This window comes from Ascaphus truei, chromosome 20 (assembly GCF_040206685.1).
Source record: "Ascaphus truei isolate aAscTru1 chromosome 20, aAscTru1.hap1, whole genome shotgun sequence".
Lineage (NCBI taxonomy): Eukaryota > Metazoa > Chordata > Amphibia > Anura > Ascaphidae > Ascaphus > Ascaphus truei.
Genome location: NC_134502.1, coordinates 26,232,055 through 26,250,339, shown reverse-complemented (window position 1 = coordinate 26,250,339; position 18,285 = coordinate 26,232,055). Strand labels below are relative to the sequence as shown.

Sequence of the window (18,285 nt, the reverse complement as noted above, 5' to 3'; positions counted from 1 at the left end):
CACAGTGACACAGACAGGAGGGAGCTATGGGACATAGTCTGTCCTTCCCCCCGCAGGGTGACACAGTGACACAGGCAGGAGGGAGCTATGGGACACGGAGTCTGTCCCTCCCCCCGCAGGGTGACACAGTGACACAGACAGGAGGGAGATATGGGACATGGAGTCTGTCCCTCCCCCCGCAGGGTGACACAGTGACACAGACAGGAGGGAGCTATGGGACACGGAGTCTGTCCCTCCCCCCGCAGGGTGACACAGTGACACAGACAGGAGGGAGCTATGGGACACGGAGTCTGTCCCTCCCCCCGCAGGGTGACACAGTGACACAGACAGGAGGGAGCTATGGGACATAGTCTGTCCTTCCCCCCGCAGGGTGACACAGTGACACAGGCAGGAGGGAGCTATGGGACACGGAGTCTGTCCCTCCCCCCGCAGGGTGACACAGTGACACAGACAGGAGGGAGCTATGGGACATGGAGTCTGACCCTCCCCCCGCAGGGTGACACAGACCGGAGGGAGCTATGGGACATGGAGTCTGTCCCTCCCACCGCAGGGTGACCCAGTGACACAGACAAAAGGGAGCTATGGGACATGGAGTCTGTCCCTCCCCCCGCAGGGTGACACAGTGACACAGGCAGGAGGGAGCTATGGGACATGGAGTCTGTCCCCCCCCCCCTGCAGGGTGACACAGTGACACAGACTGGAGGGAACTATGGGACATGGAGTCTGTCCCTCCCCCCGCAGGGTGACACAGACAGGAGGGAGCTATGGGACATGGAGTCTGTCCCTCCCCCCGCAGGGTGACACAGTGACACAGGCAGGAGGGAGCTATGGGACATGGAGTCTGTCCCTCCCACCGCAGGGTGACCCAGTGACACAGACAGGAGGGAGCTATGGGACATGGAGTCTGTCCCTCCCCCTGCAGGGTGACACAGTGACACAGACAGGAGGGAGCTATGGGACATGGAGTCTGTCCCTCCCACCGCAGGGTGACACAGTGACACAGACAGGAGGGAGCTATGGGATATGGAGTCTGTCCCTCCCCCCGCAGGGTGACACAGTGACACAGACAGGAGGGAGCTATGGGACATGGAGTCTGTCCCTCCCCCCACAGGGTGACACAGTGACACATACAGGAAAGCTATGGGACATGGAGTCTGTCCCTCCCACCGCAGGATTACCCATGACACAGACAGGAGGGAGCTATGGGACACAGAGTCTGTCTCTCCCCCCGCAGGGTGACCCAGTGACACAGACAGGAGGAAGCTATGGGACATGGAGACTGCCCCTCCCCCCACAGGGTGACACAGACAGGAGGGAGCTATGGGACATGGAGTCTTTCCCTCTCCCGCAAGGTGACACAGTGACTCAGACAGGAGGGAGCTATGGGACATGGATTCTTTCCCTCCCCCGCAGGGTGACACAGTGACTCAGACAGGAGGGAGCTATGGGACATGGAGTCTGTCCCTCCCCCCGCAGGGTGACACAGTGACACAGACAGGAGGGAGCTATGGGACATGGAGTCTGTCCCTCCCACTGCAGGGTGACACAGTGACACAGACAGGAGGGAGCTATGGGACATGGAGTCTGTCCCTCCCCCCGCAGGGTGACACAGTGACAAAGACAGGAGGGAGCTATGGGACATGGAGTCTGTCCCTACTAGCGCAGGGTAAACACAGGCATGAGGAAGCTATGGGACATGGAGTCTGTCCCTCCCACCGCAGGGTGACACAGTGGCACAGACAGGAGGGAGCTATGGGACATGGAGTCAGTCCCTCCCCCCGCAGGGTGACACAGTGACATAGACAGGAGGGAGCTATGGGACATGGAGTCTGTCCCTCCCCCCCGCAGAGTGACACAGACAGGAGGGAGCTATGGGACATGGAGTCTGTCCCTCCCACCGCAGGGTGACACAGTGACACAGTGACACAGACAGGAGGGAGCTATGGGAGTTTGCCTGTGCTGCTTTCACATTGTGTTTAACCCCTTGGTTGCACTACAGTCCTCTCTTTTGCAGCTAAGGCATATAGCTGCATGTCCCACAATGCCCTGGGAAGGGAATTGATCCGTGTGTGAGCAGTTAATTCACGCTGAGGTCACTTGTGCTGAGTCACAGGAGATTCAGCACCATGGACAGCGAGTATAAACCTATCCAGGAATGGAGAGAGGGAAGTGGGGGATAGAGGGAGGGGAAAGGATGGGAGTGGGGGGAACAGAGAGAGGTGGGACAGTGATAGGGTAAGTAAGTGAGGGAAGAGGATGGGAGAGAGAGGGGAAGGAGAGAAAGAGGGAGAGGGCTGTGCAGAGATGGGAGGGAGGGAAGATGAGAGTAAGGAGAGAGCGTGTAAGAGAGAGAGTGTAAGAGAGAGAGAGAGTGTGTAAGATAGAGTTTAAGAGAGAGTGTAAGAGAGAGAGTGTGTAAGAGAGAGAGCGTGTAAGAGAGAGTTTAAGAGAGAGTATGTGTAAGATAGAGAGTGTCTAAGATAGAGTGTAAGAGAGAGTTTAAGAGAGAGAGTGTGTGTAAGATAGAGAGTGTCTAAGATAGAGTGTAAGAGAGAGTTTAAGAGAGAGAGTGTGTGTAAGATAGAGAGTGTCTAAGATAGAGTGTAAGATAGAGTTTAAGAGAGAGAGTGTGTAAGATAGAGAGTGTCTAAGATAGAGTGTAAGGCCGCGTCCACTCACTCGCGACCGTGCTCGTGATGTCACCCGCGTTTTAGCTGCAGTGATTTGTGGCGTAGACGCGACGGGGAGGCGTGTCAGGGTCGTGACCGTGACGTCACGGAGTTGGTTCGCCCTCATTGGGTGAACCGGTCATGTGATCTGGCCATCTCGCCGCAGAATCAAATGACACGGATTCTTCGTGCTCGCGCACGCGCGGTCTATGGCCACGATAATTGCCTTAAGGCATTGTGATCGCGCGCGCATTCCTCCGTGCGGTCTCGCCGGCCATGGACTAAGAGTGAGTGAGCACGAGAGAGAATGTAAGAGAGAGTGTGTAAGGGAGAGAGAGAGTAAGGGAGAGAGAGTAAGGGAGAGAGTGAGTAAGCGAGATAGAGGGTAAAGGAGAGTATGTGTGAGAGAGTAAGAGAGAGAGAGTAAGGGAGAGTGTGTGAGAGAGTGTAAGAGTGAGTAAGGGAGAGTGAGTAAGAGAGTGTGTGAAAGAGTGAGTAAGGGAGAGAGAGGGTAAGGAAGAGAGTATAAGAGAGAGAGAGTAAGGGAGAGTGAGTAAGAGAGAGAGTGTGTGAAAGAGTGGGTAAGGGAGAGAGTGTGAGAGAGAGTAAGAGAGAGTGAGTAAGGGAGAGAGGGTAAGGGAGAGTGTGTGAGAGAGTAAGAGAGTGAGTAAGGGAGAGAGTGAGTAAGAGAGAGAGTGTGTGAGAGAGTGAGTAAGGGAAATGGAGGGTAAGGGAGAGAGTGTAAGAGAGAGAGAGAAAGGGAGAGAGAGGGTAAGGGAGAGAGTGTGTTAGAGTAAGGGTGAGTGTGAGCGAGAGAGAGTAAGGGAGAGTGTGAGCGAGAGAGAGTAAGGGAAAGCATGAGTAAGGGAGAGAGAGACAGAGAGTAAGGGAGAGAGAGTAAGGGAGAGCATGAGTAAGGGAGAGTGAGAGAGAAAGTGTGTGAGAGAGTAAGGGACAGAAAGAGGGAGGAACAGATACAGAGAGTGAATAACAGAGTGAATAATAGGGAGACAGAATGAGAGTAAGTGAGGGACAGCAGAGGGATGGGGGAACAGCAGAGTGAAGAGAAGCCGAGTGGATGAAAGGGAGGGGCAGATGGAGAGAAGAGAACAGGAGAGAGTGAGAGTAAGGGAGAGGGAGTAAGAGATAGTGATATCACTACAACGAGGATAAAGGCACCAGTACAATTTGGGGGCTAACACAGGCCCGTGTGAGTGTTTATTTGTATATATTTTCCATTCCCTATCCTGTGCGTAGTCCTGCACACCCATTAGAAAGCGTGTTATTATTCCACAGACATCATTGCATGACTATTTATTTGCACCTATTGAAGAGTGTCATAGTCTTCCTCTCACCCTGTGCTCCCCCATTCTTTTCTTGTTTTCTCTCTACTAAGGATCCCGGATAGGTCCTCAAAGGGGTTTGAGCACCAAAGAGAGACGTCAACTCAAGGGGTTTATTTACCCTTTGAGAAGGTAGTATCCATCCTTTTATATATTCATAAGATCCAGTGAGAGAGCGCCCAGATACTTCTTTTGCAGGTTCTTGTATAGCTAGTTATACGTAGCGCTTTACAGAGACATTTTGCAGACACAGGTCCCTGCCCCGTGGAGCTTACAATCTATGTTTTTAGTGCCTGAGGCACAGGGAGATAAAGTGACTTACCCAAGGTCACAAGGAGCCGACACCGGGAATTGAACCAGGGTCTACTGCTTCACACTCGGTGCCAGTCAGTGTCTTTACTCACTGAGCCGCTCCTTCTCCCAGGTTCCCCTGCTTCACACTCGGTGCTAGTCAGTGTCTTTACTCGCTGAGCCGCTCCTTCTCCCAGGCTCCCCTGCTTCACACTCAGTGCCAGTCAGTGTCTTTACTCACTGAGCCGCTCCTTCTCCCAGGTTCCCCTGCTTCACACTCAGTGCCAGTCAGTGTCTTTACTCACTGAGCCGCTCCTTCTCCCAGGTTCCCCTGCTTCACACTCGGTGCCAGTCAGTGTCTTTACTCACTGAGCCGCTCCTTCTCCCAGGATCCCCTGCTTCACACTCGGTGCCAGTCAGTGTCTTTACTCACTGAGCCGCTCCTTCTCCCAGGTGCCCCTGCTTCACACTCAGTGCCAGTCAGTGTCTTTACTCACTGAGCCGCTCCTTCTCCCAGGATCCCCTGCTTCACACTCAGTGCCAGTCAGTGTCTTTACTCACTGAGCCGCTCCTTCTCCCAGGTTCCCCTGTTTCACACTCAGTGCCAGTCAGTGTCTTTACTCACTGAGCCGCTCCTTCTCCCAGGATCCCCTGCTTCACACTCAGTGCCAGTCAGTGTCTTTACTCACTGAGCCGCTCCTTCTCCCAGGTTCCCCTGCTTCACACTCAGTGCCAGTCAGTGTCTTTACTCACTGAGCCGCTCCTTCTCCCAGGTTCCCCTGCTTCACTCTCAGTGCCAGTCAGTGTCTTTACTCACTGAGCCGCTCCTTCTCCCAGGTTCCCCTGCTTCACACTCAGTGCCAGTCAGTGTCTTTACTCACTGAGCCGCTCCTTCTCCCAGGTTCCCCTGCTTCACACTCAGTGCCAGTCAGTGTCTTTACTCACTGAGCCGCTCCTTCTCCCAGGATCCCCTGCTTCACACTCAGTGCCAGTCAGTGTCTTTACTCACTGAGCCGCTCCTTCTCCCAGGATCCCCTGCTTCACACTCAGTGCCAGTCAGTGTCTTTACTCACTGAGCCGCTCCTTCTCCCAGGCTCCCCTGCTTCACTCTCAGTGCCAGTCAGTGTCTTTACTCACTGAGCCGCTCCTTCTCCCAGGTTCCCCTGCTTCACACTCAGTGCCAGTCAGTGTCTTTACTCACTGAGCCGCTCCTTCTCCCAGGTTCCCCTGCTTCACACTCGGTGCCAGTCAGTGTCTTTACTCACTGAGCCGCTCCTTCTCCCAGGTTCCCCTGCTTCACACTCGGTGCCAGTCAGTGTCTTTACTCACTGAGCCGCTCCTTCTCCCAGGTTCCCCTGCTTCACACTCGGTGCCAGTCAGTGTCTTTACTCACTGAGCCGCTCCTTCTCCCAGGTTCCCCTGCTTCACACTTGGTGCCAGTCAGTGTCTTTACTCACTGAGCCGCTCCTTCTCCCAGGATCCCCTGCTTCACACTCGGTGCCAGTCAGTGTCTTTACTCACTGAGCCGCTCCTTCTCCCAGGTGCCCCTGCTTCACACTCAGTGCCAGTCAGTGTCTTTACTCACTGAGCCGCTCCTTCTCCCAGGCTCCCCTGCTTCACACTCAGTGCCAGTCAGTGCCTTTACTCACTGAGCCGCTCCTTCTCCCAGGTTCCCCTGCTTCACACTCAGTGTCAGTCAGTGTCTTTACTCGCTGAGCCGCTCCTTCTCCCAGGTTCCCCTGCTCCAAACTGAGTGGCAGTCAGTGTCTTTACTCACTGAGCCGCTCCTTCTCTATCATTTCTCTCCCTCCCCACCTCTCTCCCTCCACCCATTTCCTCTCTTCTTCCTCCTTCTCCTATCTCTCTGTAGCCATCTGTCTCTCTCTACCATTCAACCCCTTCCACTGCATGTCTCTGCTCTTCCTCTCTAATTCTCTCTGTCTCCCCATCGTCCTTTCTCTCCCCATCTCTCTCCCTTCCCCATCTCTCTCCCCTCCCCATCTCTTTCTCTCCCCCCCATCGCTCTCCCCCCCCATATCTCTCTCCCCCCCCATCTCTCTCTCCCCCCCATCACTCTCTCCCCCCCATCACTCTCTCCCCCCATCTCTCTCTCCCCCCCATCTCTCTCTCCCCCCCATCTCTCTCTCTCCCCCCAATCTCTCTCTCCCCCCCATCTCTCTCTCTCCCCCCCATCTCTCTCTCCCCTGAAAGAAAGCACATATACACACAGATACAGCACATATATGAAGATCCAGCCATACGCTCATATACACACACAGAGATACAACCATACCCATATATACATGGGGATACAGCCATTTTCACATATACAGCTACAGCCACACGTTCATATACATACAGATACAGCTCTATGCACATATACACACACGGAGAAGTCACACGCACATACACACACACACACACACACAGAGATACAGCCATATGCACATAGAGATACAGCTGTACGCACATATACACACACATAGAGATACAGTCATATGCACATATACACAGACAGACATACAGCCGTACGCACATACACACACACATACACACACACACACACACAGATACAGCCATACACATACACACAAACAGCTGTACACTCATAAACACATACACACACACACACACACACACACACACAGATACAGCCATACGTACACACAGACACAGACACAGCCATACACATATACACACAGAGAAACAGCTGTACATTCATATAAACACATATACACACACAGATACAGCCATGCACACATACACACAGATACAGCCATGCACACATATACACAGATACAGCCATAAGCACATATACAGAGAGATACAGCCATAAGCACATACACACAAAGACTGACAGCCCCGCACCTCTGGAATGCCCTTCCCCTCAATATCCGACTAACACCCTCTCTCCACCTTTAAGACCCACCTCAAAACACACCTGCTTAAAGAAGCACATGAGTACAGTAGCTCCGTGGCTGATAATTAACCTCATACATTAACCTTGGCCCCTGCAGACGCACTTACCTGAACGCCCTCCTACTGTCTCTGTACGTTCACCTACCTACCAATTAGATTGTAAGCTCTTCGGAGCAGGGTCTCCTTTACCTAAATGTTTTATGTCTGAAGCACTTCTCCCCTTTATGTGTTATTTGTATTATTATTTATATGATTACCACGTGTATTACTGCTGTGACGCACTATGTACACTAATGGCGCTATATAAATAAAGACATGCATAAAAAATACAGCCAAACGCAGATATACACACACAGAGATAGTCGTATGCACATATACACACAGAGATACAGCCATACGTACATATACACACACCGAGACACACTAATACAAACTCATTAATACCCTGACACACACTAACACCAAACAATAAAATATAAAAAATTAAAAAAGAGATTCTCTTATAATATCAATTTTAATTAAATACATTAGTTTGTGATACGACTCAGCAAATATTACAGTTGTTCCAATGTGTAAAAGTCAGACCAGAGGACTCCATATAAAACAATGCATTAAATTACCTGGATTCATTGTGTACAGACAGAAGGGAGCTATGGGACATGGAGTCTGTCCCTCCCCCGCAGGGTGACACAGTGACACAGACAGGAGGGAGCTATGGGACATGGAGTCTGTCCCTCCCCCGCAGGGTGACACAGTGACACAGACAGAAGGGAGCTATGGGACATGGGGTTTGTCCCTCCCCCCACAGGGTGACACAGTGACACAGACAGGAGGGACCTATGGGACATGGAGTCTGTCCCTCCCCCCGCAGGGTGACACAGTGACACAGACATGAGGGAGCTATGGGACATGGAGTCTGTCCCTCCCCCCGCAGGGTGACACCGACAGGAGGGAGCTATGGGACACGGAGTCTGTCCCTCCCCCCGCAGGGTGACACCGACAGGAGGGAGCTATGGGACATGGAGTCTGTCCCTCCCCCCGCAGGGTGACACAGTGACACAGACAGGAGGGAGCTATGGGACATGGAGTCTGTCCCTCCCCCCGCAGGGTGACACAGTGACACAGACAGGAGGGAGCTATGGGACATGGAGTCTGTCCCTCCCCCCGCAGGGTGACACAGTGACACAGACAGGAGGGAGTTATGGGACATGGAGTCTGTCCCTTCCCCCCGCAGAGTGACACAGACAGGAGGGAGCTATGGGACATGGAGTCTGTCCCTTCCCCCCGCAGAGTGACACAGACAGGAGGGAGCTATGGGACATGGAGTCTGTCCCTCCCCCCGCAGGGTGACACAGTGACACAGACAGGAGGGAGTTATGGGACATGGAGTCTGTCCCTCCCCCCGCAGGGTGACACAGACAGGAGGGAGCTATGGGACATGGAGTCTGTCCCTCCCCCCGCAGGGTGACACCGACAGGAGGGAGCTATGGGACATGGAGTCTGTCCCTCCCCCCGCAGGGTGACACAGTGACACAGACAGGAGGGAGCTATGGGACATGAAGTCTGTCCCTCCCCCCGCAGGGTGACACAGTGACACAGACAGGAGGGAGCTATGGGACATGGAGTCTGTCCCTCCCCCCCGCAGGGTGACACAGTGACACAGACAGGAGGGAGCTATGGGACATGGAGTCTGTCCCTTCCCCCCGCAGAGTGACACAGACAGGAGGGAGCTATGGGACATGGAGTCTGTCCCTCCCCCCGCAGGGTGACACAGTGACACAGACAGGAGGGAGCTATGGGACATGGAGTCTGTCCCTCCCCCCGCAGGGTGACAGACAGGAGGGAGCTATGGGACATGGAGTCTGTCCCTCCCCCCGCAGGGTGACACAGACAGGAGGGAGCTATGGGACATGGAGTCTGTCCCTCCCCCCGCAGGGTGACACAGACAGGAGGGAGCTATGGGACATGGAGTCTGTCCCTCCCCCCGCAGGGTGACACAGACAGGAGGGAGCTATGGGACATGGAGTCTGTCCCTCCCCCCGCAGGGTGACACAGACAGGAGGGAGCTATGGGACATGGAGTCTGTCCCTCCCCCCGCAGGGTGACACAGACAGGAGGGAGCTATGGGACATGGAGTCTGTCCCTCCCCCCGCAGGGTGACACAGACAGGAGGGAGCTATGGGACATGGAGTCTGTCCCTCCCCCCGCAGGGTGACACAGACAGGAGGGAGCTATGGGACATGGAGTCTGTCCCTCCCCCCGCAGGGTGACACAGACAGGAGGGAGCTATGGGACATGGAGTCTGTCCCTCCCCCCGCAGGGTGACACAGACAGGAGGGAGCTATGGGACATGGAGTCTGTCCCTCCCCCCGCAGGGTGACACAGACAGGAGGGAGCTATGGGACAGTGACACAGACAGAAGGTAACACAGATGGGTAACACAAGGCAACGGTGACACCCTGTGGTATTTGTGTGTATTGCAGCAACCGTGGTTCACTCACCAATCCCATTTAAACAAATATCGGCTTCACATTAAAGTAAGAAAACGTCAGTCACTCATCATATAACACCCTGTGTGCACGTTGCCAGCGAGTAGCTTAGTGTATCAGCGAGCCGGACATATAAAAGTGCTGTTCAACCAGGGTGTCAACTGTACGAAGACCTGGAGGTAGGACCAGGAGAAGTTGAAGACTGTGTCTCTCTCGGCCGGCGAGTAACAAAAGATGGGAACCTTACAAATTAAATCACCAGGAGAAGGAAGAAACCAGACAATCTTACAAGGGAACCTCCCACTGCGCCTCAAGAGGAAAGTGTGTGACCCGTGTACCCTGCCCGCGCTCACGTATGGGCATGACTTGTGTATCCTGCCCGCACTCACTTATGGGCATGACTTGTGTATCCTGCCCGCGTTCACGTATGGATGGATGTCACCCTTGTATCCTGCCCGTGCTCACGTATGGGTGTGACCCGTGTATCCTGCCCATGCTCACGTATGGGTGTGACCCGTGTATCCTGCCAGCGCTCACGTATGTGTGTGACCCGTGTATTCTGCCCGCGCTCACGTATGGATGTGACCCGTGTATCCTGCCCGCGCTCACGTATGGGTGTGACCCGTGTATCCTGCCCGCGCTCACGTATGGGTGTGACCCGTGTATCCTGCCCACGCTCACGTATGGGTGTGACCCATGTATTCTGCCCGCGCTCACGTATGGATGTGACCCGTGTATCCTGCCCGCGCTCACGTATGGATGTGACCCGTGTATCCTGCCCGCGTTCACGTATGGGTGTGACCCGTGTATCCTGCCCGCGCTCATGTATGGGTGTGACCCGTGTATTCTGCCCGCGCACACGTATGGATGTGACCCGTGTATCCTGCCCGCGTTCACGTATGGGTGTGACCCATGTATCCTGCCCACGCTCACGTATGGATGTGACCCGTGTATCCTGCCCGCGTTCACGTATGGGTGTGACCCATGTATCCTGCCCACGCTCACGTATGGGTGTGACCCGTGTATCCTGCCCGCGCTCACGTATGGGTGTGACACTTGGACCCTAAATGAGAAGATAATTCTGAATCTTCAGACAACGTAAAGAAGTACAGAGAGATGCATGCTGGGTATTACCCGGAGAGACGGGAAAAAGAATAAAACGGGTTCGAAACCAAACACAAGTCTGTGACATCATCACGCGGGGGAAGGAATTAAAATGGCGATGGGCCGGACATATCGCAAGAAGAAATGACCATCGTTGAGCAAAGATGTAACTCGACTGGATTCCAAGACAGATAAAAAGGCCAAGATGACCCAAAGTAAGATGGGAGGAGGAGATGGGAATGTGTGTGGGAGCGACGTGGAGAAGAGGCTGTAACCACAGGACCTGGGAGATCACTGGGGAGGCTTCATCCAGCAGTGGGGAGACACGGGCTGGAGAGGATGGGATGAGGGAATGTGTGGGAGCAACGTGGAGAAGAGAGGCTGTAATCGCAGGGGCTGGGGGATCACTGGGGAGGCTTCATCCAGCAGTGGGGAGACCCGGGCTGGAGAGGATGGGAATGTGTGGGAGCGACGTGGGGAAGAGAGGCTGTAACCGCAGGACCAGGGAGATCACAGGGGAGGCTTCATCCAGCAGTGGGGAGACACGGGCTGGAGAGGATGGGATGAGGGAATGTGTGGGGGCGACGTGGAGAAGAGGCTGTAACCGCAGGACCTGGGAGATCACTGGGGAGGCTTCATCCAGCAGTGGGGAGACACAGGCTGGAGAGGATGGGATGAGGGAATGTGTGTGGGAGCGACGTGGAGAAGAGGCTGTAATCGCAGGGGCTGGGGGATCACTGGGGAGGCTTCATCCAGCAGTGGGGAGACACGGGCTGGAGAGGATGGGATGGGAATGTGTGGGAGCGACGTGGAGAAGAGAGGCTGTAACCGCAGGACGTGGGAGATCATTGGGGAGGCTTCATCCAGCAGTGGGGAGACACTGGCTGGAGAGGATGGGATGAGGGAATGTGTGGGAGCAACGTGGAGAAAAGCGGCTGTAACCGCAGTACCTGGGAGATCACTGGGGAGGCTTCATCCAGCAGCAGGGAGACACGGGCTGGAGAGGATGGGGGAATGTGTGGGAGTGACGTGGAGAAGAGGCTGTAACCGTAGGACCTGGGAGATCACAGGGGAGGCTTCATCCAGCAGTGGGGAGACACGGGCTGGAGAGGATGGGATGAGGGAATGTGTGGGAGCGACGTGGAGAAGAGAGGCTGTAACCGCAGGACCTGGGAGATCACTGGGGAGGCTTCATCCAGCAGTGGGGAGACACGGGCTGGAGAGGATGGGATGATATATATACACATCTCAAATGGCTCAAACTATATTCCCCTATAAGAAATTCATTTAGCTTACCATATTACCCCCCTCCCAAATCCGAAACCTGCTGCAGTTTCCAACGCCAGAGAAATATGTATTGAGAAGCATGTTGCGCCGGGCCTCTTAGAGATGGCCGCCATCAGGAATCCCATTACAAAAAAACCTTACAACTCTGCTCAGCTTTGGAAACCTCTGCAGGTTGAGCCCTTAACGAGAGTGGTACTGTATAGTCCAATGTTGTGGAGGTCAGCATTATGGGGCCAGGTTCGCAACCCTTTTTAACACCCTATACAATGGGAATGACATTACGGATGGCGGGAAAGGAGTCATATGGTTGAGCACTTTCTCCATGTTGGGTTTGAGGGCTGTCTCCGTGTTGGGTTTGAGAGCTGTCTCCGTGGTGGGTTTGAGAGCTTGCTCTGTGTTGGGTTTGAGGGCTGTCTCCGTGTTGGGTTTGAGGGCTGTCTCCGTGTTGGGTTTGAGGGCTGTCTCCGTGTTGGGTTTGAGGGCTGTCTCCGTGTTGGGTTTGAGGGCTGTCTCCGTGTTGGGTTTGAGGGCTGTCTCCGTGTTGGGTTTGAGGGCTGTTTCCGTGTTGGGTTTGAGGGCTGTCTCCGCGTTGGGTTTGAGGGCTGTCTCCGCGTTGGTTTGAGAGCTGTCTCTGTGTTGGGTTTGAGGGGCTGTCTCCGTGTTGGGTTTGAGGGCTGTCTCCGTGTTGGCTTTGAGGGCTGTCTCCGTGTTGGGTTTGAGGACTGTCTCTGTGTTGGGTTTGAGGGCTGTCTCCGTGTTGGGTTTGAGGACTGTCTCTGTGTTGGGTTTGAGGGCTGTCTCGGTGTTGGGTTTGAGGGCTGTCTCCGTGTTGGGTTTGAGGGCTGTCTCTGTGTTGGGTTTGAGGGCTGTCTCCGTGTTGGGTTTGAGGGCTGTCTCCGTGTTGGGTTTGAGGGCTGTCTCCGTGTTGGCTTTGAGGGCTGTCTCCGTGTTGGGTTTGAGGACTGTCTCTGTGTTGGGTTTGAGGGCTGTCTCCGTGTTGGGTTTGAGGGCTGTCTCTGTGTTGGGTTTGAGGGCTGTCTCCGTGTTGGGTTTGAGGACTGTCTCTGTGTTGGGTTTGAGAGCTGTCTCCGTGTTGGGTTTGAGGGCTGTCTCCGTGTTGGCTTTGAGGGCTGTCTCCGCGTTGGGTTTGAGGGCTGTCTCTGTGTTGGGTTTGAGGGCTGTCTCCGTGTTGGGTTTGAGGACTGTCTCTGTGTTGGGTTTGAGGGCTGTCTCCGTGTTGGGTTTGAGGACTGTCTCTGTGTTGGGTTTGAGGGCTGTCTCCGTGTTGGGTCTGGGCAGCAAGTGGAGAAATCTCAACGTGCCGCACTCTGTCCACTCTCTGCTGGGTAATGGGGCCAATCACACTTGACTGGTCAGACAGTTGGAAGGAATCAGGACATCTGGGGTCACGGGGACGAGGCAGGGAGGGGGGTCACGGTACATATGGGGGAGTAGCTCCGAAACTCTGTGAAAAGGAGAGAGAGCAAGACAGAGATCATCCTGTCCCTAAACCTACGTGGGACTGACCCTTTAACCCATTACACACGCCCCTGTCATTAGGTCACTTTGCCCCTACGTGGGACTGACCCTTTAACCTATTAACCACGTCCCTGTCATTAGGTCACTTTGCCCCTACGTGGGACTGACACTTTAACCCATTAATCAAGTCCCTGTCATTAGGTCACTTTGCCCCTACGTGGGACTGACCCTTTAACCCATTACACACGCCCCCGTCATTAGGTCACTTTTCCCCTACGTGGGACTGTCCCTTTAACCCATTACACACGCCCCCCGTCATTAGGTCACTTTGCCCCTATGTGGGACTGACCCTTTAACCCATTACACACGCCCCTGTCATCAGGTCACTTTGCCCCTACGTTGGGCTGTCCCTTTAACCCATTAAACACGTCCCTGTCATTAGGTCACTTTGCCCCTACGTGGGACTGACCCTTTAACCCATTACACACGTCCCTGTCATTAGGTCACTTTTGCCCCATACGTGGGACTGACCCTTTAACCCATTAACTCCCGTTTTCCCCTCGTTACCACACTGACTTTTCACGTGTATGGGGTGCGGGCCGTGCTGTGACGGGGTCTCCCTCCGGCTCCTCAAGGGGCGTCTCAGTTGTGCGCCTGAGCTCCCGAAATTATTCAGCACGCAGGTCACCTGACACAGGAGCAGCCAATCAGAGACTGCCGTCCTAACACACTCTCCATGTTCTCTTTAAACCTCTCCTTCCCTCCTCTCTACCCCCCTCCTCCTCTGTAATCCCCCCTCCTCCTCCTCTGTAATCCCCCCTCCTCCTCCTCTGTAATCCCCCTCCTCCTCCTCTGTAATCCTCCCCCCTCCTCCTCCTCTGTAATCCCCCTCCTCCTCCTCTGTAATCCCCCCTCCTCCTCCTCTGTAATCCCCCCTCCTCCTCCTCTGTAATCCCCCTCCTCCTCCTCTGTAATCCCCCCTCCTCCTCCTCTGTAATCCCCCCTCCTCCTCCTCTGTAATCCTCCCCCCTCCTCCTCCTCTGTAATCCCCCCTCCTCCTCCTCTGTAATCCTCCCCCCTCCTCCTCCTCTGTAATCCCCCCTCCTCCTCCTCTGTAATCCCCCCTCCTCCTCCTCTGTAATCCCCCCTCCTCCTCCTCTGTAATCCCCTCCTCCTCCTCTGTAATCCCCCCTCCTCCTCCTCTGTAATCCCCCCTCCTCCTCCTCTGTAATCCCCACTCATCTCTCCCCCCCCCTCCTCTGTAATCCCCCCTCCTCCTCCTCTGTAATCCCCCCTCATCTCTCCCCCCCCCTCCTCTGTAATCCCCCCCTCCTCCTCCTCTGTAATCCCCCTCCTCCTCTGTAATCCCCCCTCCTCCTCCTCTGTAATCCCCCTCCTCCTCTGTAATCCCCCCTCCTCCTCCTCTGTAATCCCCCTCCTCCTCTGTAATCCCCCCTCCTCCTCCTCTGTAATCCCCCTCCTCCTCTGTAATCCCCCCTCCTCCTCCTCTGTAATCCCCCTCCTCCTCTGTAATCCCCCCTTCTCTGTAATCCCCACCCTCCTCTCTACCCCCTCTCCTCTGTAATCCTCCCTTCTCCCCTCCTCTGTAATCCCCCCTCCTCCTCCTCTGTAATCCCCCTCATCTCTCCCCCCTCCTCCTCTATAATCCCCTCCTCCTCCTCTGTAATCCCCCCTCATCTCTCCCTCCTACTCCTCTGTAATCCCCCCTACTCCTCCTCTGTAATCCCCCTCATCTCTCCCTCCTACTCCTCTGTAATCCCCCCTCCTCCTCCTCTGTAATCCCCCCTCATCTCTCCCCCCTCCTCCTCTGTAATCCCCCCTCATCTCTCCCCCCTCCTCCTCTGTAATCCCCCCTCATCTCTCCCCCCTCCTCCTCTGTAATCCCCCCTCATCTCTCCCTCCTACTCCTCTGTAATCCCCCTCCTCCTCCTCTGTAATCCTCCCTTCTCCGCCCTACCCCCTCCTCTGTAATCCCCCCTCCTCCTCTCTCTACCCCCCCTCCTCCTCTCTACTCCCTCCTCCTCTGTAATCCCCCTCCTCCTCCCCTTTACACCCCTCCTCCTCCTCTGTAAACCCCTCCTCCTCTGTAACCCCCCTCTTCCTCAACCCCCCTCCTCCTCCCCAACCCCCCCCCTCCTCCTCTCCAACCCCCCCTCCTCCTCTCCAACTCCCCTCCTCCTCTCCAATCCCCCACTCCCCCTCCTCTCCAATCCCCCCCTGTCCTCCTCTCCAATCCCCCCCTGTCCTCCTCTCCAATCCCCCCTGTCCTCCTCACCAATCCCCCCCTCCTCCTACTCTCCAATCTCCCCTCCTCCTCATCTCCAATCCCCCCTCCTCCTCTCCAATCTCCCCTCCTCCTCCTCTCCAATTCCCCCTCCTCCTCTCCAATTCCCCCTCCTCCTCTCCAACCCCCCTGCTCCTCCTCCTCTCCAACCCCCCTACTCCTCCTCCTCCTCTCCAACCCCCCTACTCCTCCACCTCTCCAACCCCCCTGCTCCTCCTCTCCAACCCCACTGCTCCTCCTCTCCAACCCCCCCTACTCCTCCTCCTCTACCCCCTCCTCCTCTCCAATCCCCCTTCCTCATCCTCTCCAATCCCCCTTCCTCATCCTCTCCAATCCCCCCCTCCTCCTCCTCTCCAATCCTCCCCTCCTCCTCCTCTCCAATCCCCCCTCCTCCTCCTCTCCAATCCTCCCCTCCTCCTCCTCTCCAATCCTCCCCTCCTCCTCCTCTCCAATCCTCCCCTCCTCCTCCTCTCCAATCCTCCCCTCCTCTCCAATCCCCCCCCTCCTCCTCCTCCTCCTCTCCAATCCTCCCCTTCTCCTCCTCTCCAATCCCCCCCTCCTCATCCTCTCCAATCCCCCCCTCCTCCTCCTCCTCTCCAATCCTCCCCTCCTCCTCCTCTCCAATCCCCCCTCTTCCTCTCCAATCCCCCCTCCTCCTCTCCAATCCCCCCCTCCTCCTCTCCAATCCCCCCCCTCCTCCTCTCCAATCCCCCCCTCCTCCTCTCCAACCCCCCCCCACCCCCCCTCTCACCAGGAACACAGCGATGGCCGCCCCGGTGACCGTCCCCGCGAGGACGTCCGACCAGTGGTTGCGATACTCAGCCACGCGCAGCACGGAGAGGAGCCAGGAGGGGCCCAGGAGCGCGAGGCACAGGGAGGGCTTCACCAGGCGGGACCCCTTCACCCGCAGCACCAGGGTAACGTACATCTGTAATACCCACTGTGTGAGGGGGAGGCTGGCACTGCCGCTGCCCGCGCTGTACCTGTGCTGTGTATACATGGCATGGTGTAGTAGTGTGTGTGAGGGGGAGGCTGGCACTGCCGCTGCCCGCGCTGTACCTGTGCTGTGTATACATGGCATGGTGTAGTAGTGTGTGGTGAGGGGGAGGCTGGCACTGCCGCTGCCCGCACTGTACCTGTGCTGTGTATACATGGCATGGTGTAGTAGTGTGTGAGAGGGGGACGCTGGCACTGCCGCTGCCCGCGCTGTACCTGTGCTGTGTATACATGGCATGGTGTAGTAGTGTGTGTGAGGGGGAGGCTGGCACTGCTGCTGCCCGCGCTGTACCTGTGCTGTGTATACATGGCATGGTGTAGTAGTGTGTGAGGGGGAGGCTGGCACTGCCGCTGCCCGCGCTGTACCTGTGCTATGTATACATGGCATGGTGTAGTAGTGTGTGTGAGGGGGAGGCTGGCACTGCCGCTGCCCGCGCTGTACCTGATGTCATGGTGTAGTAGTGTGTGTGAGGGAGGCTGGCACTGCCGCTGCCCGCGCTGTACCTGTGCTGTGTATACATGGCATGGTGTAGTAGTGTGTGAGGGGGAGGCTGGCACTGCCGCTGCCCGCGCTGTACCTGTGCTGTGTATACATGGCATGGTGTAGTAGTGTGTGTGAGGGAGGCTGGCACTGCCGCTGCCCGCGCTGTACCTGTGCTGTGTATACATGGCATGGTGTAGTAGTGTGTGAGGGGGAGGCTGGCACTGCCGCTGCCCGCGCTGTACCTGTGCTGTGTATACATGGCATGGTGTAGTAGTGTGTGTATGTGAGGGGGAGGCTGGCACTGCCGCTGCCCGCGCTGTACCTGTGCTGTGTATACATGGCATGGTGTAGTAGTGTGTGTGAGGGGGAGGCTGGCACTGCCGCTGCCCGCGCTGTACCTGTGCTGTGTATACATGGCATAGTGTAGTAGTGTGTATTAGGGGGAGGCTGGCACTGCCGCTGCCCGCGCTGTACCTGTGCTGTGTATACATGGCATGGTGTAGTAGTGTGTGTGTGAGGGAGGCTGGCACTGCTGCTGCCCGCACTGTACCTGTGCTGTGTATACATGGCATGGTGTAGTAGTGTGTGTGAGGGGGAGGCTGGCACTGCCGCTGCCCGCGCTGTACCTGTGCTGTGTATACATGGCATGGTGTAGTAGTGTGTGTGAGGGAGGCTGGCACTGCTGCTGCCCGCACTGTACCTGTGCTGTGTATACATGGCATGGTGTAGCAGTGTGTGTGTGTGTGAGGGGGGAGGCTGGCACTGCCGCTGCCCGCGCTGTACCTGTGCTGTGTATACATGGCATGGTGTAGTAGTGTGTGAGGGGGGAGGCTGGCACTGCCGCTGCCCGCGCTGTACCTGTGCTGTGTATACATGGCATGGTGTAGTAGTGTGTGAGGGGGAGGCTGGCACTGCCGCT

At 55.9% G+C, this 18,285-nt stretch overlaps 1 protein-coding gene across 3 annotated transcripts; it reads right to left on the bottom strand.

Annotated features, from left to right (window-relative positions):
- Positions 1-13,426: 13,426 nt before the first annotated feature.
- Positions 13,427-16,848, bottom strand: PLPPR2 (phospholipid phosphatase related 2). 3 transcript variants are annotated; one of them, XM_075577536.1, is made up of 3 exons: positions 16,638-16,848; positions 14,158-14,269; positions 13,427-13,567 (listed from the first exon to the last, which is right to left on the bottom strand). In XM_075577536.1, exons 1-3 carry the CDS (start codon positions 16,812-16,814, stop codon positions 13,509-13,511), a joined length of 348 nt encoding a protein of 115 aa, XP_075433651.1. In that variant the 5' UTR covers positions 16,815-16,848; the 3' UTR covers positions 13,427-13,508. The 3 variants fall into 3 exon arrangements, with proteins under 3 accessions (XP_075433651.1, XP_075433650.1, XP_075433649.1); XM_075577535.1 differs by having other exon boundaries at positions 13,444-13,567; positions 14,149-14,269; XM_075577534.1 differs by having other exon boundaries at positions 13,461-13,567; positions 14,113-14,269.
- Between the last annotated feature and the right edge of the window lie 1,437 nt (positions 16,849-18,285).